At 47.2% G+C, this 27,495-nt stretch overlaps 1 protein-coding gene across 1 annotated transcript in view; it reads right to left on the bottom strand.

Moving 5' to 3' along the window:
* The window catches only part of LOC144500261 (corticotropin-releasing factor receptor 1-like), a 180,919-nt gene that overhangs the window by 118,039 nt on the left and 35,385 nt on the right, over positions 1-27,495 (bottom strand). Inside the window, exons 4-6 of the mRNA XM_078222937.1 lie at positions 21,509-21,673; positions 16,542-16,614; positions 8,693-8,812 (exon numbers count right to left, since the gene is read on the bottom strand). Coding sequence (XP_078079063.1) covers positions 8,693-8,812; positions 16,542-16,614; positions 21,509-21,673 — 358 coding nt within the window. The remainder of the gene's footprint in view (positions 1-8,692; positions 8,813-16,541; positions 16,615-21,508; positions 21,674-27,495) is intronic.

A 27,495-nucleotide genomic window follows, 5' to 3' on the forward strand; every position in this document is an offset into this window, starting at 1 on the left:
GAAGGAGATTTACTAGAAAGATACCAGGAATGAGGAATTTTGGATACAAGGCAGGATGAGAAAAATTGGGCTTATTCTCCTTGGAGCAGAGAAGATTAAGAGGTGGCCTTATTGAGGTGTTCAAAACTATGAACAATTTTGACAGGGTAAAGAAGCATATTCTGTTTCCAGTAGTTGGTAAGTCAGTGACGAGAGATCACAATTTCAAAACATTCAGCAAGAGAACTCGGAGTGAGATGAGGAAAAACTTCTTTACTCAGAGAGTTGTTGGGATTTGGAATGTGCTGCCTGGGAGAGTGGTGGAGGTGGATTCCATAAGTGCTTTCAAAAAAGAGTTGGATATATATTTGAAAGTGATGCATTTAGAGAGCTACAGAGATAGGGCTGGAGGATGGGACTAACTCGGTCGCTCTTTCAGGAGAAAGTACTGACACAATGGGCCAAATGGACTTCTTCTGTGCTGTAAAATTCTATGTTTCTATGATTCTATCAGGAGAGCTAAGCCTGGTGTCCTGGCCTATGTTTACCTTTAACTAAACATCAAAAATGGACCATAATTACATTGCTCTTTGTGGGAGCTTGCTGTGCAGATAACTGTACATTTCCTATGTTAGGTGGATAGGCTATGCTAAATTGGTGGTGGTGGGGGAGCATTTTACTGATAGCAATCATATCATGGCACAATTTAAGCTCGTTATGGACAGGTTAATAGTCAAGTTGGATTGGGGAGAGTGGATTTTAATAAGGCAAGATATGGTCAACACAGATTGAGAACAGCTACTAATAGGGAAATCTACTGAAGAGCAGTGGGGGGCAGTCAAAAAAGAAATGGGAGGGAACAAGCCCAGAATGTTCCCTCCAGGGTGATAGGAAGGAGTAACAAGCCCAGAGAACCATGGATGACCAGAGATATTCAGGATATGATGAGAAGGAAAAGAGAGGGTTTTAGCACGTACAAGGGGAGCAAATCAGCAGAGGCATTAGTGAAGGATAGAAAGTGCAGGACGGAGCTTAAAAACGCAATTAGGAAAGTAAAGAGGAGACACATGAAAGCTCTGGTAAAAGTAGAGAAAATCCCAAGATATTCTGTAAGTATATCAAAGGATAACCAAGGAAAGAGTAGGGCCCATTAGTAGACTAGGGCCCCGAAACTCAGCTAATGTTCCAGGGACCCAGGTTCGAATTCCACCACAGCACATAATGAAATTTGAATTCAATAAAAAAATCTGAAATTCAGAATCTGCTGATGACCATGAAATCATTGTCGATTGTAGGAAAAACCCATCTGGTTCACTAATGTCCTTGAGGGAAGGAAATCTGCCATCCTTACCTGGTCTGGCCTAAATGTGACTCCAGAGCCACAGCAGTGTGGTTGACTCTTAACTGCCCTCCAAGGGCAACTAGGGATGGGCAATAAATGCCGGCCAGTTAGCGATGGTCCATGTCCCATGAATGAATTTTTTAAAAGGGGCAATCTGTAGGTGGAGCCAGAGGACAGTGGTAGAGTTGAATGAATACTTCACATCCATCTTTACCCAAGAGAATAAGGACGATTCAGGGAGAGAGACTGTGAGATTCTTGAGCAAATTGACATAGGGAAGGACAAGGTATTGAAGGTGTTGGCAGCCTTAAAAGTGGATAAATCTCCAGGTCCAGATGAATTGCATCCCAGGCTGCTGTGGGAGGCAAGGGAGGAGATTGCAGGGGCTCTAACCCAAAGTTTCAATTCCTCTCTGGCCACGGGGGAGGTGACAGATGACTGGAGAACAGTTAATTTGTTTCCGCTATTTAAGTAGGGTTGTAGAGATAAACCAGGGAACTACAGATTCACGTCTGTGGTAGGGAAACTATTGGAGAAACGTCTGAAGGAGAGCATCTATCTCCACTTGAAGAGGCAAGACTTGTCAGGAATAGTCAGCATGGCTTCATCAGAGCCTAACAAATTTGATTGAGTTTTCTGAGGAGGTGACCAGGTGTGTAGATGAGGGAATGCAGTCGATGTAGTTTATATGGATTTGAGCAATGTCTTTGACAAGGTCCCACATGGGAGACTTGTAGAGAAAGTAAATGCACATAGGATACAGAGTAATTTGATAAAGTGGATTCACAATTGGCTCAGTTGTAGGAGACAGAAAATGGTGATAGAAGGCTGCTTTAGTGACTGGAAGACAGTGTCCTGTAGCATACCACAGGGACCTATGTTGGGTCCTCTATTATTCAACATTTATATAAACAACATAGATGACTATGTGGGGGGTAGGATTACAAGTTTGCAGATGACACAAAGATTGGATGGGTGGTTCACAGTGAGGCTGAGTGTCTTGGGCTACAAGAAGATATAGACGGAATGGTCAAATGGGCAGATAAGTGACAGATGGAATTTAACCCTGAAAGTGTGCAGTGATACACTTTAGAAAGAGTAATTTTTCAAGGAAGTACTCAATGAATAGTAGGACACTAGGAAGTTCTGTGGAACAAAGGGGCCTTGGCGTGTTTGTTCACAGATCTCTGAAGGCGGAAGGGCATGTTAGTGGGGTGGTTGGAGGAAGGTAACTAGTGGCGTGCCGCAGGGATCGGTACTCGGGCCGCAACTGTTTACCATTTATATAGATGATCTGGAGGAGGGGACGGAGTGTAGGGTAACGAAGTTTGCAGACGACACAAAGATAAGTGGAAAAGTGAATCGTGTGGAGGACGGAGAAGATCTGCAGAGAGATTTGGACAGGCTGAGTGAGTGGGCGAGGATATGGCAGATGGAGTATAACGTTGAGAAATGCGAGGTTATACACTTTGGAGGAAATAATAACAAATGGGATTACTATCTCAATGGAAACAAATTAAAACATGCTACCGTGCAAAGGGACCTGGGGGTCCTTGTGCATGAGACGCAAAAGCCCAGTCTGCAGGTACAACAGGTGATCAAGAAGGCAAATGGGATGTTGGCCTATATTGCGAAGGGCATAGAATATAAAAGCAGGGATGTCTTGATGCACCTGTACAGGGCATTGGTGAGGCCGCAGCTGGAATACTGTGTGCAGTATTGGTCCCCTTATATGAGGAAGGATATATTGGCATTGGAGGGAGTGCAGAGAAGGTTCACCAGGTTGATACCGGAGATGAGGGGTTTGGATTATGAGGAGAGGCTGAGGAGATTGGGTTTGTACTCGTTGGAGTTTAGAAGGATGAGGGGGGATCTTATGGAGACTTATAAGATAATGCGGGGGCTGGATAGGGTGGAGGCGGAGAGATTCTTTCCACTTAGTAAGGAAGTTAAAACTAGAGGACACAGCCTCAAAATAAAGGGGGGTCGGTTTAAGACAGAGTTGAGGAGGAACTTCTTCTCCCAGAGGGTGGTGAATCTCTGGAATTCTCTGCCCACTGAGGTGGTGGAGGCTACCTCGCTGAATATGTTTAAAGCGCGGATGGATGGATTCCTGATCGGTAAGGGAATTAAGGGTTATGGGGATCAGGCGGGTAAGTGGTACTGATCCACGTCAGATCAGCCATGATCTTATTGAATGGCGGGGCAGGCTCGAGGGGCTAGATGGCCTACTCCTGCTCCTATTTCTTATGTTCTTATGTTCTTATGGTGTCAAAGGCATATGGGATACTTGCCTTTATCAATCGGGGCATAGATTATAAAAGCAGGGAAGTCATGTTGGAGTTGTATAGAATTTTGGTGAGGCTACAGCTGGAGTACTGTGTGCAGTTATGGTCACCACATTATCGGAAGGATGTGATCGCACTGGAGGGGGTGCAGAGGAGATTCACTAGGATGCTGCCTGGGATGGAGCATTTCAGTTATGAAGAGAGGTTGGGTCGGCTGGGTTGTTTTTGCTGGAGCAGAGAAGACTGAGGGGCTACCTGATCAAGTTGTACAAGATTATGAGACAGAGTAGATAAGAAGCAGCTGTTCCCCTTAGATAAAGAGTCAGTCACGAGGGGACATAGATTCAAGGTGAGGGGTGGGAGGTTTAGTGGGGATTTGAGGAAAACATTTTTACCCAGAGGGTGGTGACAGTCTGGAATGCGCTGCCTGGGAGGGTGGGAGAGGTGGGTTGTCTCCCATCCTTTAAAACGTATCTGGATGAGCACTTGGTACATCATATCATTCAAGGCTATGGGCCAAGTGCTGGCAGAAGGGATTAGGTGGGAGTTCAAGTGTTTCTCGCATGTCAGTGCAGACTTGATGGGACGAAAGGCGTCTTCTGCATTGTATGATTCTATGATTCTTGTAATCTCTGGATTATTCCCAGAGCCATTTGCTCGTGAGTATAGACATAGAAAAATAGTGCAGATGAATGCGTCGCTTAAGAGTTGGTACGGGAGGGAGGAATTTAGATTCCTGGATCGCTGGGACTGTTTCTGGGGAAGATAGGACATGTACAAATGGGACGGTCTGCACCTTAACCACATTGGGGCCAACATCCTTGCAGTTAGATTTCCTAGTGCTGTTGGGAGGAGTTTAAACTAGTCTGGCAGGGGGAGGGGACACACAGAATATTGATGAATTGAAGACACACCATTCTATAGTAAAGGAAGCAAGTCAGAGTGAGTTCAGCAATATTGAGTGTCAAGAGAGTAAGGCAGGACCGGATGGTCTTTATTTCAATGCTCGGAGTGGAATAGGGAAGACTGATGAGTTAAAGGTGTGGATTGACACACGGAAGCGTGATATTGTTACCATCACGGAAACATGTTTGAGGGAAGGGCAGGACTGGCAACTCAACATTCCGGGATATAGGATCTTTAGGCAACACAGAGGAGGGTGTAAAAAGGGAGGTGGTGTAGCACTATTAATTAAGGAGTCAATTACTGCAATAAGGAGAGATGATATCTTGGAAGGGTCTTCAAATGAGGCTTTGTGGGCAGAGTTTAGGAATATAGAGGGGCAGCCACATTACTGGCAGTGTATTACAGGCCCCCAAAGAGTCAGCGGGAAATAGAGGAGCAATTCACTGAGGTGTGTACATATAATAATAGGGAAATTATACTCGGGGATTTCAACCTTCCCAACATAAATTGGGATAGTCATAGGGTGGAATTTTCCATGGGAATCCTAGTGGCCGGGGGTGGACGATGCAAAGGTCTGTTGACCTAGGGCAGGATTTTCCAGTCTTGGGGTGAGGGCAGCTGGAAAATCCTGCCTGTAGTGTTAAGGGTTCAGAGGGGGCAGATTTCTTGAAGTGTATTCCAGGGGAGATTTTTGTATCAGTGTGTACAGTCCCAACAGGGAATGGCGCAGTGCTGGATCTGGCTCTGAGGAACGAAGCCGGATCAGCGTTCAATGTGGCAGTGGGGGTGCATTTTAACAATAGCGACCACAACCCGGTAGGATTCAAATGTGTTAGAGACAAGGAGAAAGATGGCCTGTAAAAGATGGTTTTGGATTGGGGGAAGGCAGATTTTATTAAAGTAAGGCAGGATCTGGCCAGCGTTGACTGGGAACAGTTCCTTGCGGGTAAGTCTACAGCGGAACAGTGGGGAGCATTCAAAAAGGAGCTGGGGAATGTACAGGTTCAACATGTTCCCCATAGGGGGAAATGTAGGAGCAATAAGTTCAGCAAAGCCTGAATGTCTCAGGCCATTAATGACTGGATGAGGAAAAAGAGAAAAGCTTTTAGCAAGTCCAAAGGAGCAATTCAGCTGCAGCCCTAGAGGAATATAGGAAGTGCAAGTGGGAACTTAAGAAAGCAATTAGAAGAGCAAAAAAAAGAACCATGTAAAAGGACTTTTAAACAGGATTAGGGAGAATCCCAAGATATTTTATAAATACATTAAAGTGAAGACGTTAACCAGGGGAAGAGTAGGGCCCATTAGAGAGCAAGGGGACAATCTGTGTGTGAAGCCACAGGACATTGGAAGTGTGTAAAATAAATACTTCTCATCGGTCTTCACTCTGGAAATGGAGAACATAGGTACAGAATTCAGGAAAAGGGACTGTGAGGAACTTGCACAGTTTGACAAAGGAAATGGGGAGGTATTGGAGGCTCTGATGGGCTTAAAGATAGACAAATCCCCAGGCCCGGATGAATTGCATTCCAGGCTGCTGTGGGAGGTGAGGCAGGAAATTGCAGGGGCTCTGACCCAAATTTTTAATTCCTGTCTGGCAATGGGACAAGTGCCAGAGGACTGGAGGACAGCTAATGTGGTTTCACTTCTAAAGATGTGCGGGTGAGGTTGATTGGCCATGCTAAATTCACCCTAGTGTCAGGGGGGTTAGTAAGGTAAATGGGATAGTAGTGGGGTACAGGAATAGGGCATGGGTGGGATTGTGGTCAGTACAGACTTGATGAGCTGAATGGCCTCCTTCTGCACTGTAGGGATCTCTACCCCCTTTTCAAGAACGGTGTCAGAGATGAACCAGGGAATTACAGACCAGTGAGTCTCACCTCAATGGCAGGGAAACTGTTGGAGAAAATTATGAAAGAGAGAATTAATCTCCACTTGGAAAGGCATGGGTTAATTAGGGATGTCATGATGTGGAGATGCCGGCGTTGGACTGGGGTGAACACAGTAAGAAGTCTCACAACACCAGGTTAAAGTCCAACAGGTTTATTTGGTAGCAAATACCATGGTATTTGCTACCAAATAAACCTGTTGGACTTTAACCTGGTGTTGTGAGACTTCTTAATTAGGGATGGTCAGCATAGCTTTTTCAGAGGGAGGTCATGCCTAACAAGCTTGTTCAAACTTTTCAAAAATGTGATCAAGTGTGTGGATGCGGGAAATTCAGTTGATGCAGTTTATATGGATTTTAGCAAAGTTTTTGACAAGGTCCCACGTGGGAGACTGATTGAGAAAGTCAAAGCACATGGAATTCAGGGAAACCTGGCAAGATGAATCAGAAACTGGTTGAGTAATAGGACACAAAGCATGGTGGTAAAGGCTTTTTGAGTGACTGGAGGCCGGTGTCCAGTGGTGTACCATAAAGATCAGTATTGGGACCCTCATTTTTTCTAATATATATATAAATGGTATAGATGAAAATGTGGGGGGATTGTTAAGCAAGTTTGCAGACAACACCAATAATGGTTGAGTGGTTAATAGTGAAGAAGATGGTCATAGGTTACAGGAGGATATAGATGGGTTAGATGGGCAGAGGAGTGACAGTTGTTATTTTACCCTGATAAGTGCTAGGTGATGCATTTTGGAAGAAGTAACAAGACAGGGGAGTATTAATGAATGGCAGAATACTGGGAAACTCAGAGGAACAGATGGATTTTGGGTCATTATTCACAGATCCCTGAAGGCAGCAGAGCAGGTGAATAGGCCGGCTTAGAAGGTAATTGGGACACTTGCTTTTATCAGTGTAGCATAGAGTATAAGAGCAAGAAGGTAATGTTGGAGCTGTACAGAACATTCGTTCGGCCACAGCTAACTGTTGAGTACTGTGTGAAATTCTGGTCACCTCACTATAGGGAGGATGTGATAGCACTAAAGAGGGTACAGAGGAGGTTTACCAGAATGTTGTCTGGGATGGAGCCTTTGAGCTATAAGGAGAGACTGGATAGGCTTGGATTGATTTGTCTGGAGCAGAGAAGGCTGAGGATTATGAGGGGCATTGGCAGGGTGAATCGGGAGCAGCTGTTCCCCTTGTTGAGTGGTCAATCACGAGGGGGTTTAGGGTAAGGGCAGGAGATTCAGATAGAATTTGAGAAAAAAAATCACTGACAGTGGTGGAAAATGATTGCCAATGTATCCACTATCTCTGTAATCACGGATCGAGAGCATACTAATCAGAGTATGCTTGTTTTGTATTTTATTGCAAAATAAGTTACAGCCATTTGCTGGTTCATTCCTCAGGGCAATGCCTTAACTGATCAGAGTCAAGCAGCCTGGTTTAAATTTCAAACAATTCTAGGCAGTTATCTGTCAGACACCATCAACTAGTGCATACTCCATAGCACTGCCTGTACCAATCAGAGTCTACTTGCCAATGAATTAGCACTCTCATACCGTATAACTTTGTTGTCTTGCTTGGATTTATATTCTTGTGAAATAACCTGATGAGTGCAAGGTGAAAGGTTTGACAAAAATTGTGTATTTCTTTAGCAATACTCAAGATATTGATAAATTAACTGACTGGATAAAAATGTGGCAAATGGATTTCAATGTTGGCAAATGTGAAGTCAGCCTCTTTGGACCTAAAAAATGATGAAACAAAGCTCTTTCTAAATGATAAAAACCCAGAAGCAGTTCACAAAGGCACTCACAGGTCCAGGCATGTGGACCAATAAAATGTCATGAACAACTCCAGAAAATAACCAAACAGGCCAATGGAAAACTGGCGTCTTTAATCTAGAAAACTAGAATACAAGGGGGTAGGAGACGTTTCATCTACGCAAAGTCCATAGTGTCACTGCGAACAATTATGGACAGCACACTGTCGGAAGGATATATTGTCTTTGGAGAGGATGCAGCATTCAACTTACCAGATTGACACTCATACTCCAAAGGAGAGATTGCACAAGCTGTGATTGATAACATTTTGTTAAGCAAAGATTTGAGAGATATTGAGCAAAGGGTGTGGTCTCAGCTTACCTATGATCGAACTGATTCTTAGAACAGACTTGAGGGACTGAACGGCCTCCTTTGTTTTAGCCTGGGCAGGTTTGAATTGTCATGTGTCGACCCCTGCATCTTTCTCCTATGTAATGCACCATTTCCAAGGCCACACTCATGTACTTACTTGTTGTGTTGTACTGGATACCATTAAAGTATTCTGGACAAGGTCTTGTCACAAGTTGACCAACTGGGCTTTTGTACCAACATGTTCCAATCAGATCAGTCGATGCGTTACAATATGGTCCTGAACGAATAACATCAATTACTTGCGTTAACATTTAATAAAATAACAAATATACAAATTTGAAACACACTCTCTTTGGTGTCTTTGATCCATTTGTTAAAATAAGGTTTCTACACCAAGGGTGCAATTTTCCCTTTTTTTGGCTGTCGGATTTAGAACATAGAACATAGAAAAAATACAGCACAAACAGGCCCTTCGGCCCACAAGTTGCGCCGGTCATGTCCCTACCTACCTAGGCTTATATATAGGCTTACCTATAACCCTCAATCTTATTAAGTCCCATGTACTCATCCAGAAGTCTCTTAAAAGACCCTATCAAGTTTGCCTCCACCACCACTGACGGCAGCCGATTCCACTCACCCACCACCCTCTGAATGAAAAACTTACCCCTGACATCTCCTCTGTACCTACTCCCCAGCACCTTAAACCTGTGTCCTCTCGTAGCAGCCATTTCAGCTCTGGGAAAAAGCCTCCGAGAATCCACCCGATCTAAACCTCTCAACATCTTGTACACCTCTATCAGGTCACCTCTCATCCTTCGTCTCTCCAAGGAGAAAAGACCGAGCTCCCTCAGCCTATCCTCATAAGGCATGCCAACCAATCCAGGCAACATCCTTGTAAATCTTCTCTGCACCCTTTCAATCATTTCCACATCCCTCCTGTAATGAGGCGACCAGAACTGAGCACAGTACTCCAAGTGGGGTCTGACGAGGGTCTTATATAGCTGCATCATTATCTCTCGACTCCTAAACTCAATCCCTCGATTGGTGAAGGCCAGCACACCATACGCCTTCTTAACCGCCTCCTCTACCTGTGAGGCCGATTTAAGAGTCCTATGGACCCGGACCCCAAGGTCCTTCTGATCCTCTACCGTACTAGGAGTCTTACCCTTGATATTGTACTCCTTCATCCCATTCGACCTGCCAAAATGGACCACTACGCATTTATCCGGGTTGAAGTCCATCTGGCACTTCTCCCCCCAGTCTTGCATCCTATCTATGAGTGAGAAAAGGAGCTCGCCGGTAGCTTTGGCGAGGCTTCGCAATGTATTTTTAGGCACTTCGAGAAAACGTTATTGCACGAGTTTCACGCTGTGCCTGTGACGATCTGACTCTGATTACTCGCCCTGGTTTCACTTCAGCTGATCAATCGCAGGGGATAGAACGCCATTTAAATGCCCCCCCGGGACTTGTTCCAAGTCGGGTGAGGACGATGGCTGCTAGGAAGGTTACCTCAAGGTTTTCAGAGGGAACCCTCACCAGAATGCTGGATGCTGGATGCAGTGCAGCAGAGTCAGGACATCCTGTACCCTCAAGCGGTGAGAAGACCCTCCACCGCGACATGAGAGGCGGTGGCAGTGCTGGAAACTGCCAGCCCCCTGCACAGCTCACACTCTCTGTCCCGAGCTCACACTCTCTGTCCCGAGCTCACACTCTCCGTCCTGAGCTCACACTCTCCGTCCCGAGCTCACAGTCTCCGTCCCGAGCTCACACTCTCCGTCCCGACCTCACACTCTCCGTCCCGAGCTCACACTCTCCGTCCCGAGCTCACACTCTCTGTCCCGAGCTCACACTCTCCATCCCGAGCTCACACTCTCCGTCCCGAGCTCACACTCTCCGTCCCGAGCTCACACTCTCCGTCCCGACCTCACACTCTCTGTCCCGACCTCACACTCTCTGTCCCGACCTCACGCTCTCCGTCCCGACCTCACACTCTCCGTCCCGACCTCACACTCTCTGCCCCGAGCTCACACTCTCCGTCCCGAGCTCACACTCTCCGTCTCGAGCTCACACTCTCCGTCCCAACCTCACACTCTCCGTCCCGAGCTCACACTCTCCGTCCCGAGCTCACACTCACCGTCCCGAGCTCACACTCACCGTCCCGAGCTCACACTCTCCGTCCCGAGCTCACACTCTCTGTCCCGAGCTCACACTCTCTGTCCCGAGCTCACACTCTGCGTCCCGAGCTCACACTCTCCGTCCCGAGCTCACACTCTCTGTCCCGAGCTCACACTCTCTGTCCCGAGCTCACACTCTCCGTCCCGAGCTCACACTCTCCGTCCCGAGCTCACACTCACCGTCCCGAGCTCACACTCTCCGTCCCGAGCTCACACTCTCCGTCCCGAGCTCACACTCTCTGTCCCGAGCTCACACTCTCCGTCCCGACCTCACACTCTCCGTCCCGAGCTCACACTCTCCGTCCCGACCTCACACTCTCCGTCCCGAGCTCACACTCTCCGTCCCGAGCTCACACTCTCCGTCCCGAGCTCACACTCCCCGTCCCGAGCTCACACTCTCCGTCTCGAGCTCACACTCTCCGTCCCGAGCTCACACTCTCCGTCCCGAGCTCACACTCTCCGTCCCGAGCTCACACTCTCCGTCCCGAGCTCACACTCTCCGTCCCGAGCTCACACTCTCCGTCCCGAGCTCACACTCTGTCGGAAACTCTGACTATATCGGAAGTTCAGCTACCCAGAGTTCAGGTTGTTTGTAGAATTTGGTTTGTACCAAGAGGTCAGACCAGACCCTGACCTACTGTGGGGCTCTTGTGGAGGACCATTACTGACACAATGGGCTGAATGGACTTCTGTGCTGTATACTTTCTATAATTCTTAAAGGAGGAAAGGAAATCAGAGAGAGCGAAGCAAGTGATAAGGAAGGGTAGATGAAAAAAATGGGTATAAAGAGAAAAATAGACACAGGAAATAGAAAAGAATGATAAAACCCATCACAGAAAGAAACATAATGTAAAATGAAGCTATGAATGGGGCAGGTACCTGGCGCAGGGGAGATATTCCTTACAAAGGCAATAAACTATTGACTGAGATTTACTTTTCAATGTTATCCTCTTTAATACTGCAACCAAGCTCCACTTTCTACATGACACCACTGACTACACTTCAATAGTTTGGCCTTTGGGCCATCCTAAGGTTATGACAGCCACTACAGAAATCGAGGGGGCGATTCTCCCATTCCAACTCGCTAACGTTTTGGCGGGGTGGATCGGGAGATGCACGCGTGCGCCAATTCATGGGATTTGCACATGCATTTCTGAAATCGGTGGTCGGGACCATGCAAGAAACCAGTGGGAAGACCGTGTCAGTTATTTTAATCTATTTTTAATGTTATTTAAATGTGATTATCGGGCCCGGGACTAAATTCTCCAGGTCCAATAGCATCTCCCATCCCGCCGGTACAAATTCACTCGGTAGGGTTTAGAGTAGCTCCCCATTTTCGGGAAGAAGCTGAACACATAGAACATAGACATAGAACATAGAACATTACAGCGCAGAACAGGCCCTTCGGCCCACGATGTTGCACCGACCAGTTAAAAAAAAAACTGTGACCCTCCAACCTAAACCAATTTCTTTTCGTCCATGAACCTATCTACGGATCTCTTAAACGCCCCCAAACTAGGCGTATTTACAACTGATGCTGGCAGGGCATTCCAATCCCTCACCACCCTCTGGGTAAAGAACCTACCCCTGACATCGGTTCTATAACTACCCCCCCTCAATTTAAAGCCATGCCCCCTCGTGCTGGATTTCTCCATCAGAGGAAAAAGGCTATCACTATCCACCCTATCTAAACCTCTAATCATCTTATATGTTTCAATAAGATCCCCTCTTAGCCGCCGCCTTTCCAGCGAAAACAATCCCAAATCCCTCAGCCTCTCCTCATAGGATCTCCCCTCCATACCAGGCAACATCCTGGTAAACCTCCTCTGCACCCTCTCCAAAGCCTCCACATCCTTCCTGTAATGTGGGGACCAGAACTGCACACAGTACTCCAAGTGCGGCCGCACCAGAGTTGTGTACAGTTGCAACATAACGCTACGACTCCTAAATTCAATCCCCCTACCAATAAACGCCAAGACACCATATGCCTTCTTAACAACCTTATCTACTTGATTCCCAACTTTCAGGGATCTATGCACACATACACCTAGATCCCTCTGCTCCTCCACACTATTCAAAGTCCTCCCGTTAGCCCTATACTCAACACATCTGTTATTCCTACCAAAGTGAATTACCTCACACTTCTCCGCATTAAACTCCATCCGCCACCTCTCGGCCCAACTTTGCAACCTGTCTAAGTCTTCCTGCAAACTACGACACCCTTCCTCACTGTCTACCACACCACCGACTTTGGTGTCATCAGCAAATTTGCTAATCCACCCAACTATACCCTCATCCAGATCATTAATAAATATTACAAACAGCAGTGGCCCCAAAACAGATCCCTGAGGTACACCACTTGTAACCGCACTCCATGATGAATATTTACTATCAACCACCACCCTCTGTTTCCTATCCGCTAGCCAATTCCTGATCCAATTTCCTAGATCACCCCCAATCCCATACATCTGCATTTTCTGCAGAAGCCTACCATGGTGAACCTTATCAAACGCCTTACTAAAATCCATATATACCACGTCCACTGCCTTGCCCCCATCCACCTCCTTGGTCACTTTCTCAAAAAACTCAATAAGGTTAGTAAGGCACGACCTACCTGCCACAAAACCATGCTGACTATCACCTATCAATTCATTACTCTCCAAATAACTATAAATCCTATCCCTTATAATTTTTTCCAACATCTTGCCGACAACAGAAGTGAGACTCACCGGTCTATAATTCCCGGGGAAGTCTCTGTTCCCCTTCTTAAACAATGGGACAACATTCGCTAACCTCCAATCTTCTGGTACTATACCAGAGGCCAACGACGACCTGAAGATCAGAGCCAGAGGCTCTGCAATCACTTCTCTTGCCTCCCAGAGAATCCTTGGATAAATCCCATCCGGACCAGGGGATTTATCTATTTTCAGACCCTCCAGAATATCCTGCACATCCTCCTTATCAACTGTAATACTGTCTATTCTACTCCCCTGCAACCCAGTGTCCTCCTCAGCTATATTCATGTCCCCTTGCATGAACACCGAAGAGAAATATTGGTTCAATGCTTCACCAATCTCCTCCGGTTCCACACATAACTTCCCTCTGCCATCTATAACTGGCCCTAAACTTGCCCTAACCAACCTTCTGTTCTTGACATACCTATAGAACGCCTTAGGATTCTCTTTAACCCTATCCGCCAAAGTCTTCTCATGTCCCCTTTTAGCCCTTCTAAGCTCGCTCTTCAACTCCCTCTTAGCCAATCTAAAGCTTTCTAGTGCACTACCCGAGTGCTCACGTCTCATCCGAACATAAGCCTCCTTTTTCTTTTTAACCAACAAAGAAACTTTTTTGGTGCACCACGGTTCCCTAGCCCTACCAATTCCTCCTTGCCTGACAGGGACATACCTATCACAGACTCGCAGTAGCTGCTCCTTGAAAAAACTCCACATGTCGGACGTTCCCAGTCCCTGTAATCTCCTAGTCCAACCTATGTTTCCTAATTCTCTCCTAATAGCCTCATAATTACCCTTCCCCCAGCTAAAACCACTGGCCCGAGGTTCATGCCTATCCCTTTCCATCACTAAGGTGAACGTAACCGAATTGTGGTCACTATCACCAAAATGCACACCAACTTCCAAGTCTAGCACCTGGTCTGGCTCATTTCCCAGCACCAGATCCAATATAGCCTCACCTCTAGTTGGCCTGTCTACATACTGAGTCAAAAAACCTTCCTGCACGCTTTGAACAAAAACTGACCCCTCTAACGAGCTAGAGCTATAACAATTCCAGTCAATATTAGTCAAGTTAAAATCCCCCATAACAATTGCCCTATTACTTTCACTCCTAAGCAGGATTGACTCCGCAATCCTTTCCTCAACCTCTCTAGAACTTTTAGGAGGTCTATAAAAGACTCCCAACAGGGTGACCTCTCCTCTCCTATTTCTAATCTCCGCCCATACTACCTCAACAGATAAGTCCTCATCAAACCTCCTCTCTGACACTGTGATACAATCTCTGACCAATAATGCTACCCCTCCCCCTCTTCTACCTCCTTCCCTACTTCGACTAAAACATTTGAACCCCGGGACCTGCAGCATCCATTCCTGCCCCTGCTCTATCCATGTCTCTGAAATAGCCACAACATCGAAGTCCCAGGTACTGATCCACGCTGCAAGTTCACCCACTTTATTGCGAATACTCCTGGCATTGAAGTATACACATTTCAAACCCTGCTCCACCCCACCTCTGCAATGCCGTGCATTGCAGTCCCCATCCATACATCCCTCACTTTCAGCCCCACTACTCAGGATCCCTCCCCCCCCCCGAATCAGTTTAAACCTCCCTGCATGGCCTTAGCAAATTTACCCCCCAGGATATTGGTCCCCTTCTGATTAAGGTGTAGACCATCCTTCTCATAGAGGTCACACCTTCCCCAGTACGAGCCCCAATTGCTTAAGTACCTGAACCCCTCCCTCCTGCACCATCCCCTCAGCCATGAATTCAAACCTTCCCTCTCCCTATTCCTCTCTAAACTATCCCGTGGTACAGGCAAGAGTCCAGAGATAACCACTCTGTCAGTCTTGGCCTTTAGTTTCCACCCTAACTCCATAAATCCCTGCCTAATATCCCCTTCCCCTATCCTCCCTATGTCGTGTGTCCCCACATGTACAATAACTTGTGGTTTATCTCCCTCCCCCCTAAGAGTCCTGAATACCCTGTCAGACACATCCCGGACCCCAGCCCCTGGTAGGCAACACACCAACCCTGAGTCCCTACCTTTAGTTCCGACCCTCCTATCTGTCCCCTTAATTGTGGAGTCCCCAATCACAAGGCCCAGTCTTTTACAGCCCCTAACCACCTGAGCTTTCTCACTCGGCTCACCCCCAGAGATCTGCTCTCTATGCTCAGTTGATTCCTCCTCAACTGTAGCCTCCAGCACCGAAAACCTATTATGGAGGGGATCCGCCCCAGGGGATTGTCTTCCCGATTGCTTCTTACCCCTCCTCCTGGCATTGACCCAAGCCTCATTTCTAGGAATACCTTTTGGTATTTTATTACTAATTAAAAAAGGCCAATTCGAATTAAGTCTAATCATGGTCCCCACGTAAGGGACAAACAAGATCCAAGTTGACAGGGCTGGGCGGCACGGTAGCACAGTGGTTAGCACTGCTGCTTCACAACTCCAGGGACCTGGGTTCGATTCCCGGCTTGGGTCACTGTCTGTGTGGAGTTTGCACATTCTCCTCATGTCTGCGTGGGTTTCCTCCGGGTGCTCTGGTTTCCTCCCACAGTCCAAAGATGTGCGGGTTAGGTTGATTGGCCGTGCTAAAATTGCCCCTTAGTGTCCTGAGATGCGTAGGTTAGAGGGATTAGTGGGTAAAATATGTAGGGATATGGGGGTAGGGCCTGGGTGGGATTGTGGTCAGTGCAGACTTGATGGGCCGAATGGCCTCTTTCTGTACTGTAGGGTTTCTATGATTCTATGGATCAGGTGTTGTACCCCTTCCCGGGCTTGATCTAATGCTTCATCTTAGCCAAAAGGCCCAGGTGGCTTTGAAAAATTGCATCAGATGATGCCTCAGTTTAACCTTATTGGCTACCCTGATCCTTTACTCTACCCTAGCCTGGGCAAACCATCATTGCAGGCGTCAGCGGACCCAGGGTGCAATGGTCTGGCTTAGCCCCCTGACTGATCATGGTTTCACACCTGCCAGGTGGTCATTCAGCCAAAAGAATCAGCGAATTGGTGCAGATTGAATAATATTGTTGTAACCGGATTGATTTCCAGGTGTTGGAGATAACGCTCTTCAGCGGAATGTATGTTTTACTCACCTGTAAAATTGCTTGCAGCTGAGAGAGCCTCACAGTACTGATTGAGTACAGTCGCTGAGCCCAGCATCGTCACCTGTTCAGAAAGAATAACACTGCACTAAACTAAATACCACAGCTGGAATAAGATGCTGCACATATAACAGCTGGATTTGAGACACTTTGTATAGCAGCTAAAACTAGATATCAAACAACAGCTGGATTCAGAAATGCAACATACAACTGCTGGCATTACCTAAGAACACAACTGTAAAACAGTTGGTCTGTGAGATTATCGGATGTTGAGTTAGCAGCTATCTGCGGCTATCAGAATGTGAGCTGGGAGGACATGAGGCTGGAGACACTGCTGGGCTGCAGGACTGTGAGATGTATAGGAGAAATAGTGTGACTGTGAGGCTATGAACTGTGAAAACATTAGGCTGCAGTGATATGGGGCCTTGTTGTTAACACAGCTGGAAGGATTTATCCTAGAACGCAGTGAAGGTTCCGGTGATGAGGAGAGATTAAACAGACCTGGCATCTAGAAGATTGAGAGCTGATCAAATCGGACTGGAATCAGGAGAATGGTTTTCTTTCAAGGGGTTGTGAAGCTTTGGCATTCTCTACCCCAGACAGTTGTGGATTCTCAGACAGAATCTGGGTGGGCACGGTAGCACAGTGGTTAGCACTGCTACCTCACAGCGCCAGGGACCCGGGTTCGATTCCCGGCTTGGGTCACTGTCTGTGCGGAGTCTGCACATTCTCCCCGTATCTGTTTGGGTTTCCTCCAGATGCTCCGGTTTCCTCCCATACTCCAAAGATGTGGGGGGTTTGGTGGATTGGCCATGCTAAATTGCCTGAATGTCAGGGGTATTAGCAGGGTAAATATGTGGGGTTACAGGGTAAGCCTGAGTAAGAATTGGTGCAGACTCAATGGGCTGAATAGCCTCCTCCTGCACTGTAAGGATTATAAGTGTTAGATTCTAAGCGTTAAAAATCAGAAGGAGGCCATTTGACCCATCGGGTTTGTAAAGGTTGTGCAAACGAGCATCATGACTTAGTGCCATTCTCCTGCCTTTTCCCCGTATCCCTGCACCTTGTTTATATTCAAGTAATCATCTAATGTCCTTTTGATACCTCGATTGAACCTGCCTCCACCACAATCCTCGGCAGTGAATTCCAGACAACAATCACTCACTGTGAAAATGAACAAAGGACAAAGAAAATTACAGCACAGGAACAGGCCCTTCGGCCCTCCAAGCCTGCACCGACCACGCTGCCCGACTGAACTAAAACCCTCTACCCTTCCAGGGACCAGATCCCTCTATTCCCATCCTATTCATGTAATTGTCAAGACGCCCCTTAAAAGTCACTAAGAAAGAACTGTTCCGAAGAACAGTCAGATAAACTCGAAGCATTTTCTCTCTCCACAGATGCTGCCAGACCTGCTGAGTTTATCCAGCATTTTCTGTTTGTATTTCACCATAACCTCCATGGTCTTGTACTATTAATAAAGTTCAGAATACTATCTGCTTTATTAACTGCTGTCTCCACAGCCTCTGCCACCTATAATGACTGATTCACATATACACACAATTCTCTCTGCTCCTGCACCCTCTTCAGAATTTTACCCCTTATTTTGTTTTGTCTCTCTATGTTCTTCCTACCAAAATGCATCTGCTCACATTCTTCCACATTGAACTTTATCTGCCACCTATCTGCCCACTCCACCAACCTGTCTATGTCCTTTTGAAGTTTGACACTGTCCTCTTCACAGTTTTCAATGCTTTCAGGTTTTGTATCATCCACTCATTTTGAATTGTCCCCTGCACACCGAGATCTAGATGATTAGTAAATATCAGGAGAACCTTGGGTCCCAATACTGAACTCCGAAACCTATCCCCCCGACCTCATAACCTCCCCAGATCACAGAACTCCCCCCCACCCCTGGCGTCTTCCCCCCCCCCACCACCCAAGCCTGACCTCCAAGTCCCCCACCCCCCAGCCTTTGACCCCCTTCCTCTATCCCTCCAGACCTCAGAACTCTCTCATACCCAACCTCAACCCCCACTGCTGACCCTGCATCCCCAACCTTAGGCATGCACACACCCCACCCTCATTCTCACCCTGACCTCAAATTCCCCCCCCAAATCCCTGACCTCGGATCTCCCCACCAAAACATCTGAACCTTCATCCCCCTTCCAACTTCTGAAACCCCTGCACCCCTCCAAACTCTGACTGCCTGACCTCTGAAATCTTCCCACACCCCACCTTCCAACCCACATTCCACCCTCAACACCTCCGCCCCTAACTTCCCCAACTCACACACAACCCCCCATGCACACCTGACCTCTGACTACCCATAAAATCCACAGAATCTCTACAGTGCAGAAGGAGGCCATTCAGCCCATTGAGTCTGCACCAACTCTCCCAAACAGCATCTTACCCAGGTCCTCCGCCCCACCTGCCCTTATCCCCATAACCTTGCACATTTACCATGGCCAATCCACCCAACCAGCATATGTTTGGAGCCAAATCTATCCACTTACCTTAGACACCAAACCTTCTCCCTGCCCTGTCCATTTCACTGGCCCTTTTAAATGTACCTGCTTTACAGCAGTGAGTGCAGAAAAAATGGAGGTGTGGCCTTCCTGAATCCTCCAGAGCTGGCCCATGCTGGGGCCTGTGGGGACCCTTTCGATGGAGGCCCCAGACAACTCCAGCAATCGGAAGTTTCAGCACAGTTTTCAACAGCAGAGAAGTGTGAATCCTCGAATTAATGCAGCCCATTCCTTTCTGATGCTCGTTTGGAGGTCACAGCCCATTGTTGGTAGAAACTTCCCCACCAACAAAATTAAACTGACTGGGTTATCCTTACAACCTTTCAGTTCTCCAGTCCTCTGGCAACTCCCTGAGTCTGGAGAAGGCAGGAAGGTTATGGCAGCGCCCCTGCAATTTCCATTCTCACTTCCTTCACTACCCTTGGATGAATCTCATCCAGTCCCAGTGCCTTGTCAACTTTCAGTACCAACAGTCCATTCAACACTTCCTCCTTTTCAATATGGAATCCTCCCAGGGACAGAGTTTCCTACTGTGTCACCTTATCCCGGGTAGCATCTATATCCTTGGTAAAGACAGGTGCAAAGTATTAATTTACTACCTCAGCCATGCCCCCTCTCTCCATTTTAATACCCTTTTAATACCCTCATCAGCCTTGCTTCCTTTACCACCCTTTTACTATTTATATGCCTTCAGAAGACTTTGAGATCCCTCTTTATGTTTTTCTCCCTGTTTCACCTCCCCTCAGAACCTTCTGTATTTCTCTTGATTCTCAATTGTATTTTCTACCTGACACCTGTCATAAGCACACTTTTTCTTCCTTACCTTAATTTCCATCTCCTGTTTCATCCAGGGAGTTCTGGAATTGTTTGCCTGGTCTTTCTTTTTAAGGAAATATTGACTGTGTCTGGAACATTTCTGTTTAGAAGGCAGCCCATTGTTCAGCTACAGATTCTCCCACCAACCTTTCATTCCAGTCTAACCCGCCCAGCTCTGTTCTTGCCCCATCGAGATCTGCTCTCCCCCACTTAATTATTTTCACTCTGGATTGCCTATGCCCTTTTCTATCATCATCCTAAATCTTACAATATAATGATCACTGTTTTCTAAATGTTGCCCCGCTGACACTTTATCTATTTGGCCCACCTCCTCTCCAAGAACCAGGTCTAACAGTGCACTCCTTGTTGTTGGACTGGACACATACTGCTGTGGAACATTTCTCTGGACACAATCTAGGAACACTGCCTCTCACTGCCCTTTCCACTGTCACTGTCCCAGCCTACATTTGGGTAATTAAAGTCCCCCACTACACTACTCAATGTTTGCATTTCTCTGTAATTTCCCTGCAGATTTGTTCTTCTATATCTTTATTAGTTGGTGGTCTATAGACTACACTGAGCAATGTAATTACACCCATTTTGTTCCTGAGCTCTAACCAAATTGATTCTGTGCTTGAATCCTCTGGGACATCCTCTTCCTCCAGCACTGCAATGTTCTACCTAACCAAACCACCACCTCCGCCTCTTTCCTTCCTTTCCTATCTTTTCTGAACACCTTGTACACTCAGTCCTGCCCTTCCTTGAGCCAGGTCTCCGTTGCCACAACATCATATCTCCACAATGTAATTGACCCCTGTGACTCCCTAATCTTATCCACTATACTCCATGCATTCACATACATGCAGTTTAACCCTGATTTAGAGTTCATTACCTTCCCCCTTACGCCAACTTCACTTATTAACTTACCATTCTCTATACCAGCGCTTTCTGTCTCTCCCAGTATTTTGTGCATCCTGGTATTTCTCGCTAATATTCTCTCGTGGTCCCCACACCCCTGCTGAGTTAGTTTAAAGCCCTCCCAACAGTCCCGATTGTGTTCAGGTGCAATCTGTCCGCTTTGTACTGGTGCCATCTCCCCCAGAGCCAGTGTCCCAGGAATCTAAACCTCTCCTTCCTGCGCCATCTTTCCAGCCACACATCCAACTGCCTCATCCTCCTATTTCTGTCCCACTTTCTCATGACACTGGGAGTAATCCAGAGATTAGTACATTTGAGGTCCTGCTTACTAATTTCCTACTCCCTAAATTCTGATTGCAGTACCCCATCCCCCTTCCTACCATTGGTACCAATGTAGACTACAATCTCAAGCTGTTCACCTTCCCCCGGAAGTATATCCTGTCGCTGTTCCTTGACCCTGGCATCAGAGAGGCAACATACCATCCTGGAGTCACATCGACAGCCACAGAATCATCTGTCTGTTCCCCTAACTAACGAATCCCTGGTCACTTTTCTTCCTCCCCTCTTGTACAGCCGAGCCTCTTGTGGTTCCACGAACCTGGTTCTGACTGTGCTCCTCTGAGGAACCAGCTCCCTCACCAGCTTCCAAAATGGAAAATCAGTCAGTGTGCCAGACCCAGGGGACTCCTGCACTACCTGCCTAGTTCTCTTGCACTGCCTGGTGATCACCAATTCCTTCTCTGCCTCCAGGCCCTTTCCGCTGAGCGTGCTGTCCATGTAGTTCTCAGCCTCACAGATTGTAAGAGGAATTTTCTGGGGAGTCTCTTGGTGGGGGGGGCGGTGAGAAGGTCTTGTACTTAGCTGAACCCAACCAATACAGAGATCATGAAAGACAGCATATATTTAAAGAGTTAAAATAAGTTTATTGCTAATGCATGCATCAGGAGAAAAGATAGTCAGCAAGCACCGGCTACCCCTTCTGCCATAACAGTACAAGTGTGAGATTGATACACTTTTCTGAACACTTTGATTTCCTGCCCAGCTTGTCACCCAAACTGGCGTGTCCAATTACAATATTAACATTATAACCTTAGCCAATAACGCTCTACCTGTCAGCAGGATTAGAACATGGAACATAGAAAAGCTACAGCACAAACAGGCCCTTCGGCCCACAAGTTGCACCGAACATGTCCCTACCCACTAGGCTTACCTATAACCCTCTATCTTACTAACTTCCATGAACTTATCCAAAAGTCTCTTAAAACACCCTCTTGAATCTGCCCCCACCAACACTACCGGCAGCCGATTCCACGCACCCACCACCCTCTGAGTGAAAAACTTACCCCTAACATCTGCTCTGTACCTACTCCCCAGCACCCTAAACCTGTGACCTCTTGTGGCAACCATTTCAGCCCTGGGTAAAAGCCTCTGAGAATCCACTCTATCAATACCTCTCAACATCTTATACACCTCTATCAGGTCACCTCTCATCCTTCGCCTCTCCAAGGAGAAAAGACCTAGCTCTCTCAACCTATCCTCATAAGGCATGCCACCTAATCCAGTCAACATCCTTGTAAATCTCCTCTGCACCCTTTCTATGGCTTCCACATCCTTTCTGTAATGAGGCGACCAGAACTGGGCACAGTACTCCAGGTGGGTTAGGGTTAACCCTAACCCTATACAGCTGCAGCATTATCTCCTGATTTCTAAACTCAATTTCTCTATTGATGAAGGCCAGTATTCCATATGCCTTCTTAACCACAGCCTCTACCTGCGACGCTGCTTTGAGTGTCCTATGAACCCGGACCCCAAGATCCTTCTGATCTTCCACACTGCTAAGCGTCTTACCCTTAATATTATATTCTTTCATCCTATTCTACCTGCCAAAATGAACCACCACACACTTATCCGGGTTGAAGTCCATCTGCCACCTCTCTGCCCAGTCTTGCATCTTATCTATGTCTCGTTGCAACTGCTGACATCCCTCTACACTATCCACAACACCACCAACCTTTGTGTCATCAGCAAACTTGCCAACCCATCCTTCCACTTCCTCATCCAGGTCATTTGTAAAAATCACAAAGAGCAATGGTCCCAGAACAGATCCCTGGGGCACTCCACTGGTGACCGACCTCCATTCTGAAAAAGACCCATCTACAACCACTCTTTGCCTTCTGTGGGCAAGCCAGTTCTGAATCCACAAAGCAATGTCCCCTTGTATCCCATGCCCCTTCACTTTCTCAATGAGCCTTGCATGGGGCACCTTATCAAACGCCTAGCTGAAATCCATATAAACTACATCTACCGCTCTTCCCTCGTCTATGTGTTTAGTTACATCTTCAAAAAATTCAATTATGGTGCTGGGGTCACGGATGTCTCCGAGCGGATAGGAGGCATATTGAAAGGGGAAGATAAAGAAACGGATGTCATTATACACATTGGTGGAAATGACGTAGATAGGAAGAGTAGGGGGGTCCTAAGAGAGCAATTCAGGGAGTTGGGAAATAGGTTAGAAAGTAGGGTCACTAGGGTGGCCATCTCTGGGCTGCTCCCAATGCCTCGTGCCAGTGAGGCTAAGAATAGGGAGTTGGTTCAAATGAATGCCTGGCTAAAGGACTGGTCCAGGAGGGAGGGCTTTATTTTCATAGACCAATGGGAGGTTTTCAGGAGAGGATGGCACCTGTACAAGAGGGAGGGGTCACAACTAAGTTGGAAGGGCACAAATATCCTGGCTGGGAGCTTTGCTAGTGCAGTTCGGGGGGGTTTAAACTAGTATGGCAGGGGGGTGGGGATCAAACTATTAGGTCTATAAGTGTGGTGGCTGGGGACGAGCTTGGGGCTGGGACAAGGCTGGCAAAGAAGAAGAGCACTCTGGGGGAGGACAACCTCACTGAGCCTGGGGGTCTGGAGTGCTTATACTTCAATGCAAGGAGCGTAGCAGGTAAAACAGACGAACTTGGGGCCTTAATGCCCACGAGGAATTTGGATGTGGTTGCGGTGACAGAGACTTGGTTGAAAGAGGGACAGGACTGGCAGCTGAATATTCCAGGGTACAAGTGTTTTAGGTGAGACAGAGGAGGGGCCAAAAGAGGTGGGGGAGTAGCGGTATTGGTTGGAGAGCATATTACAGCGATGCAGAGGGAGGACAATTCGGAGGAGTCGTGTAGCGAGTCACTCTGGGTGGAGCTTAGAAACAGGAAAGGCGCAGCCACCATGTTGGGGGTGTACTACAGGCCCCCCAACAGCCCAAGGGAAGTGGAAGAATGGATATGTCAGGAGATACTGGATAGGTGCAGGAAATATAGGGTTGTTGTAGTGGGAGACTTCAATTTCCCTGGTATTGACTGGAAATCGCTGAGGGCAAGGACTCTGGATGGGGAGGAATTTGTAAAATGTGTACAGGAGTGTTCGTTGGAACAATATGTGGACAGCCCGACTAGAGAGGGGGCTATACTGGACCTGGTACTGGGGAATGAGCCCGGTCAGGTCTTCAAAGTTTTGGTTGGGGAACATGTGGCAAATAGTGACCACAATTCTGTTAGCTTTAGGATAGTGATGGAAAAGGATGAGTGGTGTCCCAAGGGTAAGGTGTTGGATTGGGGGAAGGCTAACTTTATTGGGATCAGGCAGAAATTGGCAGCTCTTGATTGGGAGAGGCTGTTTGAGGGTAAATCCACATCTGGTATGTGGCAGTCTTTTAAGGAACGGTTGTTAGGGCTACAGGACAAGCATGTGCCTGTAAAAAAGAAGGATAGGAAGGGTAGGATTAGAGAACCGTGGATAACCAGGGAAATTGAGGGACTGGTCAAAAGGAAAAGAGAGGCGTATGTTAGGTCCAAGCAGCTAAAAACGGAGGGAGCTCTGGAGGAGTACAATGAAAGTAGGAAAATACTCAAACGGGGAATTAGAAGAGCAAAAAGGGGTCACGAAATGTTCTTGGCAGACAGGATTAAGGAGAATCCCAAGGCATTTTATTCATACGTTAGGAACAAAAGGGTTGTTAGGGAAAAAATCGGAACTCTCAGGGACAAAAGTGGGGACTTATGCTTGGAGCCCAAAGAGGTAGGGGAGATCCTAAATGAATACTTTGCGTCGGTATTCACAAAGGAGAGGATGTGTTGACTGGGAGTGTCTCGGAGGGGAGTGTTGAACCGTTGGAGAAAATCTCCATTACAAAGGAGGAAGTGTTAGGTTTGTTAGAGAATATAAAGACTGACAAATCCCCAGGGCCTGATGGAATCTATCCAAGGCTGCTCAGGGAGACGAGAGGTGAAATCGTTGGGCCTCTGACGCAAATCTTTGTCTCGTCACTGGACACAGGTGAGGTCCCAGAGGATTGGAGGATAGCCAATGTGGTCCCGTTATTTAAGAAGGGTAGGAAGGATAACCCGGGTAATTATAGGCCGGTGAGCTTGACGTCCGTGGTGGGGAAGTTGTTGGAGAAGATTCTTAAAGATAGGATGTATGCGCATTTAGAAAGGAATAAACTCATTAACGATAGTCAACATGGTTTGGTGAGAGGGAGGTCATGCTTCACTAACCTGGTGGTGTTTTTTGAAGAAGTGACCAAAATGGTTGACGAAGGAAGAGCCGTGGATGTTGTCTATATGGACTTTAGTAAAGCGTTTGACAAAGTCCCTCATGGTAGGCTAGTGAAAAAGGTTGGATCCCATGGGATAAAGGGGGAGGTGGCTAGATGGGTGGAGAACTGGCTTGGTCATAGAAGACAGAGGGTGGTAGTGGAAGGGTCTTTTTCCGGCTGGAGGCCTGTGACTAGTGGTGTACCGCAGGGCTCTGTATTGGGACCTCTGCTGTTTGTGATTTATATAAATGATCTGGAAGAAGGAGTAACTGGGGTGATCAGTAAGTTTGCGGACGACACAAAACTGGCAGGACTTGCAGACAGTGAGGAACATAGTCAGAGGCTACAGAAGGATATAGATAGGCTGGAAATTTGGGCAAGGAAATGGCAGATGGAGTTCAATCCTGATAAATGCGAAGTGATGCATTTTGGTGGGAATAATGTAGGGAGGAGCTACACGATAAATGGAAGAACCATAAAGGGTGTAGAGACGCAGAGGGACCTGGGTGTGCAAGTCCACAGATCTTTGAAGGTGACGTCACAGGTGGAGAAGGTGGTGAAGAAGGCATATGGCATGCTTGCCTTTATAGGACGGGGCATAGAGTATAAAAGTTGGGGTCTGATGTTGCAGATGTATAGAACGTTGGTTCGGCCGCATTTGGAATACTGCGTCCAGTTCTGGTCGCCACACTACCAGAAGGACGTGGAGGCTTTGGAGAGAGTACAGAGGAGGTTTACCAGGATGTTGCCTGGTATGGAGGGGCTTGGTTATGAGGAGAGATTGGGGCAACTGGGGTTGTTCTCCTTGGAAAGACGGAGGATGAGGGGAGACTTAATAGAGGTGTATAAAATTATGAAAGGCATGGATAGGGTGAACGGTGGGAAGCTTTTCCCCGGGTCGGTGGTGACGTTCACGAGGGGTCATAGGTTCAAGGTGAAGGGGGGGAGGTTTAACACAGATATCAGAAGGACATATTTCACACAGAGGGTCGTGGGGGCCTGGAATGTGTTGCCGGGCAGGGTGGTGGAGGCGGACACACTGGGAACGTTTAAGACTTATCTAGACAGCTATATGAACGGAGTGGGAATGGAGGGATACAAAAGAGTGGTCTAGTTTGGACCAGGGAGCGGCGCGGGCTAATTGTTCCTTGTTTCTCGTTTCAAGGCTTCATTCTATGATCATCTTGCTAGTGCCAGTACAGAGCGAGACTGCGGATAGTTGGGAACCTGTCTCGGGGGCAGGGAATTCATATGGTGTTCGTGGAAGTGGAAATGACTAGGGTTGGGAAGCATTTTCCGATCAGGGCCATTGTGATCTCCTGGACTCGTTTCGATCGCCTCAGGGGGTCGGAGAGGAATTTCCCAGATTTTGTTTTCCCCATATTGGCCCTGGGGTTTTTCACTCTGGGTTTTCGCCTCTCCCTGGAGATCACATGGTCTGGAATGGGGGGGTGGGGGTGAGTTAATAGGTTGTAATGAACAAAGCATCGTAGCTGTGAGGGACAGCTCGGTGGATAGGATATTGGTATGTAGATAGGCTGGAAAATTGGGCGGGGATCCTGGATTCAGGATTCAATCCTGGACCGGGGAGCGGCGCGGGCTTGGAGGGCCGAAGGGCCTGTTCCTGTGCTGTATTGTTCTTTGTTCTTTGTTTGTTCTTTGTTATGCTCATAAGGCATGATCTGCCTTGGACAAAGCCGTGCTGGTTATTTGTGATCATACTATTCCTCTCCAGATTTTCTTAAATCCAGCCTCTCAGGATCTTCTCCATCAACTTACCAACCACTGAGGTTAGACTCACCGGTCTATAATTTCCCAGGCTATCTCTTCTCCCTTTCTTGAATAACGGAACCACATCCGCAATCCTCCAATCCTCCGGAACCTCTCCCGTCTCCATTGATGACGCAAAGATCATCGCCAGAGGTTCAGCAATTTCTTCCCTTGCCTCCTCGATTAGGAGATCATTAGTCCATGGCACCTAAAAGTTCTTCCCTATTACTAGGAAACCTAACTATATAAATATGGTAGATTCAAGGATATTGCTATCACCTGCAAATTGTAATTGGAAAGGGGAGTCAATTCCCTTGCCTATGTCCAGTCC

Source organism: Mustelus asterias, chromosome 11, assembly GCF_964213995.1.
Source record: "Mustelus asterias chromosome 11, sMusAst1.hap1.1, whole genome shotgun sequence".
NCBI classification, from domain to species: Eukaryota; Metazoa; Chordata; class Chondrichthyes; order Carcharhiniformes; family Triakidae; genus Mustelus; species Mustelus asterias.